Consider the following 12,846-nt stretch of genomic DNA (forward strand, 5'->3'; position numbering starts at 1 on the left):
TCTGGGTGTTATATTGCATTGTGGGGTGGATGCTTGGAGCCCTAGACTAAAAAATACTTTCATAGCAGAAGTGTAGCGGTAGGCTTAATCAGAGTCCATGCAACCAACTGGAGTCATTTGAGCTGTTATTGACCGACACTCATTTTCGCCTTCTCAGGCGGTCCTTATGGCTCCATTGGTATTGACTATGAGTTTGAGAAGCTCCTGTGTAAGATCTTCGGGCCCGACTTCATCGACCAGTTTAAGATTAAGCGGCCGGCTGCCTGGGTGGATCTGATGATCGCGTTTGAGTCCAGGAAACGGGCGGCGGCCCCGGACAGGACCAACCCCCTGAACATCAACCTGCCCTTCTCCTTCATTGACTACTACAAGAAGTTCAGAGGTCACAGTGTGGAACACGCCCTGCGCAAGAGCAAGTGAGTGTGTGTGTGATTAGGGAGAAGGGTTAGAGGACTGGTACAGGATACCGCGCACACCGAAAGTCTAGAGCTCAATCAACTCCCTATTGAGTGAATACCCTATTACCCAAGCATGTGTCTGAATGATATGTCCTAGCTGTCAGATGTAATATACACTGAGGGTACAAAAAATAGGAACACCTGCTCTTTCCATGACATAGACTGATGTCATGTGCTAAAAATCCACTTCAACAGCCGGAAGCAGGTGAAAAAGGTAACTCAAATAACCATATTCAACCAAGCTCATTTCCAATTCCTATGAAATGTTTTGATTACAGAGGTAGCAAAACTGTACTTCTCCCCCACTTAACATACTACTTGACCAGTTGGGCCCAAGCTTGCTGTACAACATTAAAACCCATTCAGTCTGTCTGCAAACAGGCTCTCAAAGTGCTTGATAGGAAGCCCAATAGTCATCATCACTGTTATATCCTCAGAAAGCATGAGCTCCTGAGTTGGGAAAATCTTGTGGAATACACCTACGCATGTCTCGTATTCAAGATCCTAAATGGCCTGGCTCTCACTCTACTTAGTACTTTTGTTAAACAGAAAACCCAAACCCATGGCAGCAGATCCACAAGTTCTGCCATGAGAGGTGACTGAATAGTTCCGTTAAGGAAGAGCACCTTTAGTCAATCTGCTTTCTCTGTGAGAGCTTCCCATGTTCAGGAATACACTTCCATCAGACACACAACTGCACCACCTATCGCATCTTCACAAAAAAAACTTGAAGACATGGCTAAAGGCCAATCAGACTTGTGAACATAATCCCTAACTGTGTATTGTCGCTTTCCATGTTGTCTGTAGCTTGTGAGATGTGGAAACACTGTTGCTTTTATATATTTTGTTTTGTTGCTTTTCGTGTTAGGTTCCTCTGTCTGTGTGCTACGTGTTGCTTGTTCTATGTTGCTCTGCATGTGCTCACTGCTCATTGTTTTGTCTGTATTGTTATTCTAATTGTTTTTAATAACCTGCCCAGGGATTGCGGTGGAAAATGAACCGGTTGGATACACCGGTACTTTTACAGGAACGTTTATTAATGTGCACTGTCCCTGTAAAAATAAACTCAAAAATAAACTCAGTGTAGATAAAGGGGAGGAGACAGGTTATTAAAGAATGATTTTTAAGCTCATTCTTAGGAAGAAACTCACTATTAGGAAGTGATGCTTTGTACACTCAGTGCATGTTTACTTGGTGTATGTATCCATGTGAATACACACAAGCTTCCTCTGCACAGATTTAATTTTTATTACAGAAACATGTAATGACCAACTTGCGACATATTACAATATATTTTCCATTATATACCAGGGAATTCAGAATTCACCACCTTTCCCCCTCCACTACCTCAGTCAGCTCATTAAGAGACAGCAGGGTTCTCTATACTCAGCCAGACTAGAGAGTGATATCAGAGTGATACAGGGTCTTTATGTAAGCAAGCTTTATTTGAATGTTATTCAGTCATTTTTTATGAATTCAAGTGCACAATACTGCACCAAACATTAATTTGGGTAAAACTACTACTGTCCATATTACAGTGTGTAGGCAGGAAGAAAGCATTTCAGACTTGTGTCTTGGCTGAAATCATTTGAACTGAATGAACCTGAGTGAGAATACTTAGTCAGCTACTTACACTAGTCTAGTGTATTGTACATACACTAGACTAGTATCTCACTTTGATACCACCCTGTAGTCAGGGTGTTAACAGTCGTGTCTTGCATGCCCACAGTTTTTCATCTCTTATTAAAATCATGGGACCCTTAAAGACATTCAGATTCCCGAAACCTGAGCCTCCAGTGGGCCTGTGGGCCCTCTGACTCACTGTCATAACTGTAAATCATTTAGTCTGTCTCACTCTGATGGAGATGCCTTTGTGTGAAAGAGTGTATGTATGTGTGCACTGGCAAGCACACACACTCACAACACATGGGAGAATACTCAAACGATACCAGATGGGTTCTATACACTCCTATAAGATACAGTGCCTTGCGAAAGTATTCGGCCCCCTTGAACTTTGCGACCTTTTGCCACATTTCAGGCTTCAAACATAAAGATATAAAACTGTATTTTTTTGTGAAGAATCAACAACAAGTGGGACACAATCATGAAGTGGAACGACATTTATTGGATATTTCACACTTTTTTAACAAATCAAAAACTGAAAAAATGGGCGTGCAAAATTATTCAGCCCCTTTACTCTCAGTGCAGCAAACTCTCTCCAGAAGTTCAGTGAGGATCTCTGAATGATCCAATGTTGACCTAAATGACTAATGATGATAAATACAATCCACCTGTGTGTAATCAAGTCTCCGTATAAATGCACCTGCACTGTGATAGTCTCAGAGGTCCGTTAAAAGCGCAGAGAGCATCATGAAGAACAAGGAACACACCAGGCAGGTCCGAGATACTGTTGTGAAGAAGTTTAAAGCCGGATTTGGATACAAAAAGATTTCCCAAGCTTTAAAAATCCCAAGGAGCACTGTGCAAGCGATAATATTGAAATGGAAGGAGTATCAGACCACTGCAAATCTACCAAGACCTGGCCGTCCCTCTAAACTTTCAGCTGATACAAGGAGAAGACTGATCAGAGATGCAGCCAAGAGGCCCATGATCACTCTGGATGAACTGCAGAGATCTACAGCTGAGGTGGGAGACTCTGTCCATAGGACAACAATCAGTCGTATATTGCACAAATCTGGCCTTTATGGAAAAGTGGCAAGAAGAAAGCCATTTCTTAAAGATATCCATAAAAAGTGTTGTTTAAAGTTTGCCACAAGCCACCTGGGAGACACACCAAACATGTGGAAGAAGGTGCTCTGGTCAGATGAAACCAAAATTTAACTTTTTGGCAACAATGCAAAACGTTATGTTTGGCGTAAAAGCAACACAGCTCATCACCCTGAACACACCATCCCCACTGTCAAACATGGTGGTGCCAGCATCATGGTTTGGGTCTGCTTTTCTTCAGCAGGGACAGGGAAGATGGTTAAAATTGATGGGAAGATGGATGGAGCCAAATACAGGACCATTCTGGAAGAAAACCTGATGGAGTCTGCAAAAGACCTGAGACTGGGACGGAGATTTGTCTTCCAACAAGACAATGATCCAAAACATAAAGCAAAATCTACAATGGAATGGTTCAAAAATAAACATATCCAGGTGTTAGAATGGCCAAGTCAAAGTCCTGAATCCAATCGAGAATCTGTGGAAAGAACTGAAAACTGCTGTTCACAAATGCTCTCCATCCAACCTCACTGAGCTCGAGCTGTTTTGCAAGGAGGAATGGGAAAAAATGTCAGTCTCTCGATGTGCAAAACTGATAGAGACATACCCCAAGCGACTTACAGCTGTAATCGAAGCAAAAGGTGGCGCTACAAAGTATTAACTTAAGGGGGCTGAATAATTTTGCACGCCCAATTTTTCAGTTTTTGATTTGTTAAAAAAGTTTGAAATATCCAATAAATGTTGTTCCACTTCATGATTGTGTCCCACTTGTTGTTGATTCTTCACAAAAAAATACAGTTTTATATCTTTATGTTTGAAGCCTGAAATGTGGCAAAAGGTCGCAAAGTTCAAGGGGGCCGAATACTTTCGCAAGGCACTGTATGTTATATGGGTTCCCGAGTGGCGCAGCCGTCTAAGGCACTGCATCTCAGTGCAAGAGGTGTCACTACAGACCCTGGTTCTATTCCAGGCTGTATCACAACCAGCCATGATTGGGAGTCCCATAGGGCGGTGCACAATTGGCCCAGCGTCATCCAGGTTAGGGTTTGGCTGGGGTAGGCCGTCGTAAATAAGAATATGTTCTTATCTGACTTGCCTAGTTAAATAAAGTTTAAATAAAATGTTACAACAAGAGCAGAGTGAGGGCAAGGAGTATACAGTACATATATACATTTAAAAAAACACTTGTCTCATGAAAGAAACTCACGTGAGCTACTGTATTGAGGCAGACACCACTTATCCATTGTTCTCCTACAGACATAAATGTAACCCACCAGCTCATTTTGGGTCTTATTTAGCAACATTTTAAATTGTGTTTTTTCACACTGGATAAAAGAAGATACTCAGAGCCACAACATGGTATATCATACACTGCATTTGAGGAACAATGGGAAAGTAATTCTGCTTTGAAAGTTGATAAAGCTGCAACCCCACCTTTGAGAAAATGGCCCTTGAATGTTTTCCTACTTGGGAGCTCGTCTTTGTCGACACCCCTTCAGCATCGTTCACACCCTCCTAAGCCTTGGCCTCATATGGGAATCTGGAGATGGATGGGGCTATGTGCTAAACAGTAGGCTATAACTAGCAATGCAAAGGGTTTTCTGAGCTACAACTAATATTACAACACAGCGAGCCAGCAAACTAACGTTGGCTAGCTTAGCTAACAGTATGCTTTAACTTCCAATTAAAACGACTTTCTGACTAAATTAGAAACGTATAATAGCTGACTCTTTCCCATATACATGGATGAACGGTTGTTTGGCCTGTTGTGTCAAGTCATTCCGGTTCACACTGATGGTGTACAGAAAGTAGTCCAACACAACTTTTCCCCACTGAAATTCAGGGCAGCAATGTTGTTGAGAGCAGTAGCAACACTTTTGCAGTTCTCCTTGGCTAACATATCTTTCATAAAAGCCTCAGTAAGCAAGGACACATATGTTCAAATGTCTCTCCTGTAAAGTAGGGACATGTGACATGCCCAGCTTCCTGAAACGGGTCACCAATATATTCCATAGAGAGCTCACTGTGTTAAATCTCCATATAGATAATATACCAAGCACAAGGGGTAAAACGTAGTGGAAGACACAGTGATTTCCTTATATCCATTCAGGGGACTGTAAAAAAAAGGTTTTGTTTCCTAAAGACATCATAGGTCACATACTGTACTGACAGAGAATGAAGACTGGTTCATGGTGCATTGTATCAGTGCTTTTACAGTAGCCTACCAATCTACTGGTAATCAGAGCAGGGTCAATAATGGCATGCTTATCTCTCCTCTCTTGTCTCTGCAGTGTGGATTTTGTGAAGTGGTCCTCCCAGGGCATGCTGAGAATGAACCCTGATGCCATGAATGCCCTCTTCAAGCCCACAATAGACCACATCATTCAGCACCTCAGTGAGTAGCAGCTCTTACTAATACAAACCCCATTTTTGTTAAACACTGAGGGACTACATATACAGTCGTGACCAAAAGTTGAGATTGACACAAATATTAATTTCCACAAAGTCTGCTGCCTCCGTTTGTATGATGGCAATTTGTATATACTCCAGAATGTTATGAAGAGTGATCAGATGAATTGCAATTAATTGCAAAGTCCCTCTTTGCCATGCAAATGAACTGAATCCCCCAAAAACATTTCCACTGCATTTCAGCCCTGCTACAAAAGGACCAGCTGACATCATGTCAGTGATTCTCTCGTTAACACAGATATGAGTGTTGACGAGGACAAGGCTGGAGATCACTCTGTCATGCTGATTGAGTTCGAATAACAGACTGGAAGCTTCAAAAGGAGAGTGGTGCTTGGAATCATTGTTTTTCCTCTGCCAACCATGGTTACCTGCAAGGAAACACGTGCCGTCATCATTGCTTTGCACAAAAAGGGCTTTACAGGCAAGCATATTGCTGCCAATAAGATTGCACCTAAATCAACAATTTATCGGATCATCAAGAACTTCAAGGAGAGCGGTTCAATTGTTGTGACGAAGGCTTCAGGGCGCCCAAGAAAGTCCAGCAAGCGCCAGAACCGTCTCCTAAAGTTGATTCCGCTGCGGGATCGGGGCACCACCAGTACAGAGCTTGCCTAGGAATGGCAGCAGGCATGTGTGAGTGCATCTGCACGCACGTTGAGGCAAAGACTTTTGGAGGATGGCCTGGTGTCAAGAAGGGCAGCAAAGAAGCCACTTCTTTCCAGGAAAAACATTGGGGACAGACTGATATTCTACAAAAGGTACAGGGATTGGACTGCTGAGGACTGGAGTAAAGTCATTTTCTCTGATGAATCCCCTTCTGATTGTTTGGGGCATCCGGAAAAAAGCTTGTCCGGAGAAGACAAGGTGAGCGCTACCATCAGTCCTGTGTCATGCCAACAGTAAAGCATCCTGAGACCATTCATGTGTGGGGTTGCTTCTCAGCCAAGGGAGTGGGGCTCACTCACAATTTTGCCTAAGAACAAAGCCATGAATAAAGAATGGTACCAACACATCCTCTGAGAGCAACTTCTTCCAACCATCCAGGAACAATTTGGTGACGAACAGTGCCTTTTCCAGCATGATGGAGCACCTTGCCATAAGGCAAAAGTGACAACTAAGTGGCTCGGGGAACAAAACATCACAATATTTTGGGTCCATGGCCAGGAAACTCGCCAGACATTAATCCCATTGAGAACTTGTGGTCAATCCTCAAGAGGCGGGTGGGCAAACAAAACCCCACAAATTCTGACAAACTCCAAGCATTGATTATGCAAGAATGGAATGCCATCAGTCAGGATGTGGCCCAGAAATTAATTGACAGCATGCCAGAGCGGATTGCAGAGGTCTTGAAAAAGAAGGGTCAACACTGCAAATAGTGACTCTTTGCATCAACCTCATGTAATTGTCAATAAAAGCCTTTGACACTTATGAAATGCTTGTAATTATACTTCAGTATTCCATAGTAACATCTGACAAAAATATCTAAAGACCCTGAAGCAGCAAACTAAATTAATATTTGTGTCATTCTCAAATCTTTTGGCCACGACTGTACTGTAGTGTCTGAGAGATGTAGCCTGTGATGATTATACAGTAGGAAGCTGTCAATGTGTTTGCCTGCAAGGGTTGAAACCTGAAAGGCAAATCAGCGGGAGTGAAAGACTCAGTGTGGAAATGGTGTCAGTCATCCATTTTTATGAGCTGAGGTTTCTGAACTTACAATCAAAATGGCTGAGGTTCCCAATGTTTACTTGTAACTCGCAAATCTAAGGTTTAGAAATACTGCAGCCTATCTAATGCTAATCTAATCTATTGGTCCTGCTGCTGTCTTGAAAAAGAGACATATCTCCACTGACCTATATGAATAAAGCATGATTATGTTTTCAGTTTGGATCATCTCCATACAGTATGTGAGCTTCCCACCCAGGCTTAATTGAAAGCATGCCCATCCCATTCCAAGCTCAAGGGAGTTGAGATCCCGAAGAGTCATTTGGGGAGTGCACACTGTACCCCTAAGTGTTCCTCTCACTGTACATTGAGCAGTCTTCCCAGTACTCCCATCTAGAATAAACCAACCTACTACAATAATGCATGCAGTGGTTTTGGACAGAGAGTAAGAAGTGGGTCACATTACTGAATTCCTAGAGTAAACAACTTGTTTGTTGAAGAGGTTTTTAATGGAGTTACTAATGGCATAACACATCTGCTAATGCCTGCAGAAAATTGACATTTTACTTCACATACTGTAGAGTAGAACTCCTGTTGAATAATAACTCTCTTCCTTTCAGCTGACCTCTTTGATAAGCCGGAGGTGTGTGACATCAAGTTCCTGTTCCTGGTGGGCGGCTTCGCTGAGTCGCCGCTGCTGCAGCAGGCGGTGCAGAACATGCTGCATGGCCGCAGTCGCATCATCATCCCCCACGATGTGGGCCTCACCATCCTCAAGGGGGCCGTCCTCTTTGGCCTGGACCCCAGCGTCATCAAGGTGCGCCGCTCGCCCCTCACCTACGGCGTGGGCGTCCTCAACCGCTACGTAGAGGGCAAGCACCCACCTGACAAGATGCTGGTGAAGGACGGCACGCGCTGGTGTACCGATGTCTTCGACACCTTCATTGTGTGCGACCAGTCCGTGGCCCTGGGTGAGACGGTGAAGCGCAGCTACACGCCCGCCAAGCCCAGCCAGCAGGTCATCATCATCCACATCTACTGCTCGGAGAAGGAGGGCGTGGGCTTCATTAGCGAGCCGGGCGTGAGGAAGTGCGGCACGCTGCGGCTGGATGTGACTGGTACGGAAACCAGCGCCGCACGCCGTGAGATCCAGACGCACATGCAGTTCGGGGACACGGAGATCCGGGCCATGGCGGTGGACGTGGCCACCTCACGTACTGTCAAGGCTAGCATCGATTTCCTCGCTCAGTAAATAGGGTGACAGAACCAGAGGGTCAAAAGGCCATAGGAAGTGAAATCTCCAGCAGCACAGCACACAATGAACCAGAGGACAGTGGCTAGAATACTGTAGCAGTATATTGATCTTTAGGCCTGTTCAAATTCCCTGTAGCATGATAAGTGCTAGTTTGTTTCTGCTTTAACTAACTCCTTGGTCAGAAACAAACAAGCTCTCAGGTTTTCTACCATCTGTGTATGTACTGTGTCTAGTCTTAAATGCAGGCTATATTGATGTGCTCTGCTCTAGAGATTTACACAGACTTGCAGAAATTGCTACTGATACATGCAGCCTTGTTTCAGGTTCATTGTGTGTTATCTGTAGTTGTGTGCTGTAGCTGTTTTAGGTCATGCTAGATGGATACTGTAGTGGATACTGTAGTACTCCTCTTACAGCGACAACTTCATGCTATGACACAATGCTGCACAAACCTCAGTGTCCTCTTCAACCCTGGCTCATGGGACCGTCTTTTCATAACTCCTATGATTATTAAGACATTTAAAACCAAACCCCTGGGGCTTCCATGAACATGCAGTTATATACACTAGCATTCAGATACTTAACCTACTCATCAGACCAGAGTTGTGAGTCATGGTTGGAGACCACCTGAGATGACAAGGGAAAGGCAGTGGTTCTCCAACAAAAACACTCCATTTGATCCGTTTTCAACAGTAAAACGTTACAGCAGGGGTGTCAAACTCATTCCACGGAGGGCCGAGTGTGTGCAGGTTTTTGGTTTTTCCTTTCAATTAAGACCTAGATAACCAGGTGAGGGGAGTTCCTTACTAACTAGTGACCTTGATTAATCAATCAAGTACAAGGGTGGAGCGAAATCCCGCAGACACTCGCCCCTCCGTGGAATAAGTTTGACACGTGCTTAACAGGGTAGCTTTCGAATCTGTATTTATCTCTACCGTCTCCTGTGGTTCGGCCCAAGATGTCATAAAAAGGAGTTCTATTACCATACGAAAACAAACTTGGTGCATTAGCTTTAAAAATGTTTGGTCAAATTTAGTCAGACAACAATATATGTCAACAATATATGTTTAATGGTTTATTGTGTACTGCGAACAAATCTGTGTTGGAAATATAGAGAGACTAACAGCCACCTGTTTAGACACCAGGCTAAAGACATTAATTTCTCACAAACAACGTAAAAATCCACCTCACTGGTTAATATGTTGCGCTGATCCACAGCCAAATATATATCCTTGAATGTGAAAAGTGGCAGAGTTGACAATGCTGCTAGCTGAACCTGCAAACTGATTTGAATATAACCATTGCCATGTGCTTTGTGCTTTGTTGTTGCCTTCATTTGTTATGCTTATGATTCAACGGAGGACAAAAAGCCACTTAATTTCCTTTTTGAATATTTCATATACCGGAGATTTCTGTACAATTGCAGGCCCTTAAAAAGGAAAGATTACATTGAAAATATGTTTATTTCTGTAAATACAGTATTTAAATATTGTACAGATTTTTTGCGTTATTATTTTAGCAGCTTTAGAACAGAGAGTGTGTGCTTTCACGCAGACACCTTATTTCATTATTCTCACCAGCCATGCATGGCATGTCAAGGCAGAATTTGAATGGCATATTCATCGACAATGAGTGAAAGTGAACGTTGCCTGTGTGTTGCTCTGCGATTGAAAAAAGAAACTTGAATACCTTTGCCCTTAAAACATGAGTGGTTATTGTTATGGAACATGGAGTTTCTTTGGGTTGGGAAAACCCTTTAAAAAAAATAAAAATTATTACATGTTTTTATTGTTATTGGTAAGACAGGTACACATGGACAAGAAACAAGTGACAAAACCAAACAGGACAAAGATTTCCCCTTCCACAGAACTTCCCTAACCCATAGTATGATTAGTGGTTCACAGTAGCAGTCTACAGAGTCATGCGCTGATGAAAGAGCAATTACGTTTCTTTCACTACCGATGTAGGATCTTAATTTGATCCCTCTTTTGTTGATGAGAATTTTCCTGCACAGCAGGAAGTGCAAACTTGTAGTATATTCAAAGTTTAAAAAGGCTTCTAAAGTTTGTAATTTCCACTTTAACATTTCATTAGCCCTAACTTAAAATGTATCATACCCTACTAAAAAATTTCCATTAATTATAATCCACATAATAACTCACATTTCCTGTTGCTGCTGGATTATTTGACAAATTGACTCAAATTAAGATCCTACATCTGCAGCCTCATGCATACATGCTACAGATATTTCCATGTGGGTAAATCATTTTGTTTGCTGTGCAACTGTAAATTTGTATTTAGTTTAGATTACATTTTTTAAATTGGTTTGGTTTATGAAAAACCTGTATTCTACATTCAAATGATCGATAGTAAATCTTTGTTGGCTCTTTCTAACGACAGTAATTGCCAATTCAAAACTATCCTTCAACCACCCTGCAAATAATATAAAGTGACAGTTCCACATCTCTGCCCTTCTCTCCCAAACAATAGTAATACAAGAGCAATAACACCTTGCAATTACAAGTGTTGTTCCTTACCACGATTTAACACAACCATGAAACATTTTTGTGCTGTGATTCCATTTTAAATCTGCTTCAAGGCTGCAGCTACTGGAAGTAGTATCCCCTAAATCAAGTATCGATGGAAGGAAACAGCAAAATAAAAACAACTTGATATTTAAAGATTTTGAAAATCTATAACCTTGTTCAATGAAAAATAAAGATACAATTAATAGCTTTGCAAGTTATAGCGCAGACAATGCAGGATAACCTTATTTGTAGGTTTATGGTCTTTCTTCAGTGTTCCTCTATGAGAACCCTACACTAAGGGGTTTAAAACTCATTTAAATGAGATCTTCACGGAAAACTCTGAATTTAGGTTGGTCTCCGTTGATTTGTTGATGTGAAAAAGTGCACAAGCTTTGACCTATGATGCTGCCTATGGCACTCTCCTGCAATGCACGTTTTGCATGAGTAACTCTTTACGAATGGTGAGAAAACATCATTTCTAACAACACTTTTTTAGGTTTGAGGTTTAGGTGTGGCGATAATGTTACACCACCATGTGTGGAGAAAAGTGTGGCCTTTTCAAATCCAGATGCGAGGACAAATGAACCATTAACTGTGAAGGCAACGTTTGTACATGTCCCAATCACTCATCTCACCCACTGTTATCAGAGCAGATCTGTTCAATCTATGGAAAGCCCTGAAGTGCTTTCTCCATCCTAATAACTAATATCATATTAATCTATATGTCATGTTAATCTAGCTGCACCTTCCCCATCCCCACCATTATATGGAGGTCAATGTATGACTACTAAGTTGAAGGAAATAAAAATACATAATTTTGTTTCTTTAATGTATTTCTACTTTGATAAATACCATGTATTTTGTGCAGCCTCCAGTATATTGTAATGCACAAGATGCTGTATGTAGCTGCTTTACTGTATACTCAAAGCTATGTCAGAATTGTATGTTTAGCTAAAGTTTGCATTGTATGTCGTTTATGATGCAGAAGAAGATGACAACTGGCACGCTAAAGAGAGTAAATATGTTGCATTCTATGGTAATTTATGAATCTGGAGTTGAATGGATGGATAGGCAATTAAGGAGCATAATTGTAGCTAGCTTCTGCATCCCAAAATAGAAAGTGCTTAACTCTTAATCTAGATTTTACAATATTACAGGACATACAAGTTCACTGCTACTTGATTCTGTGCTTGTTGTAGAACAAGTGACTTCACTATTCTGCCAAATTTGACATTCCTACTTAATGTTTCACAAATCACACATTTTTCAGTTTATCTTTGGGTTGACGCACATGTGATTTTTCTACTGTTGAGTTACAAGTCTCCTGCTCTTACCATTTGAACTCAAATGTGTTGTATCCACAGCCAAACTGTCATCCAATAAAATGTAGGTGTATTTCAAAGAATATCTGACGACCTGTTGTTATTAGTTTCTGGTGTCATGACAACCCGAGGGCATGCTGGTTTTATGACATACAGTACATGATACACATCAAAAACACATATGACAACCCTTCACACATAAATAACAGGAAGAAAGGCAGAAAACACAATATATAATGCTTTTACATTTTGCCAGTGAAGTGTCTGTAACCAGTCAAATGTGTTTTATCACTAATATTGGAAACAACAGCTACAATGTATTCTGCAATAAATCAAAAGTTTGGAAATCCAATTCAAGCTAATTTTATTTGTCTATGTATTCTCTTCAGTGTTAGGAACATTTGATGAGGAAAGTCCAACACAGC

General features: G+C 41.7%; 1 protein-coding gene across 1 annotated transcript in view; it reads left to right on the forward strand.

The window, feature by feature from the left end:
- The window catches only part of LOC115135171 (heat shock 70 kDa protein 12A-like), a 54,373-nt gene extending 41,869 nt beyond the window's left edge, over positions 1-12,504 (forward strand). The window contains exons 10-12 of the mRNA XM_029669554.2: positions 158-416; positions 5,474-5,577; positions 7,937-12,504. Coding sequence (XP_029525414.2) covers positions 158-416; positions 5,474-5,577; positions 7,937-8,568 — 995 coding nt within the window. The 3' untranslated portion in view covers positions 8,569-12,504. The remainder of the gene's footprint in view (positions 1-157; positions 417-5,473; positions 5,578-7,936) is intronic.
- Positions 12,505-12,846: the final 342 nt, after the last annotated feature.

This window comes from Oncorhynchus nerka, linkage group LG10 (assembly GCF_034236695.1).
Source record: "Oncorhynchus nerka isolate Pitt River linkage group LG10, Oner_Uvic_2.0, whole genome shotgun sequence".
Lineage (NCBI taxonomy): Eukaryota > Metazoa > Chordata > Actinopteri > Salmoniformes > Salmonidae > Oncorhynchus > Oncorhynchus nerka.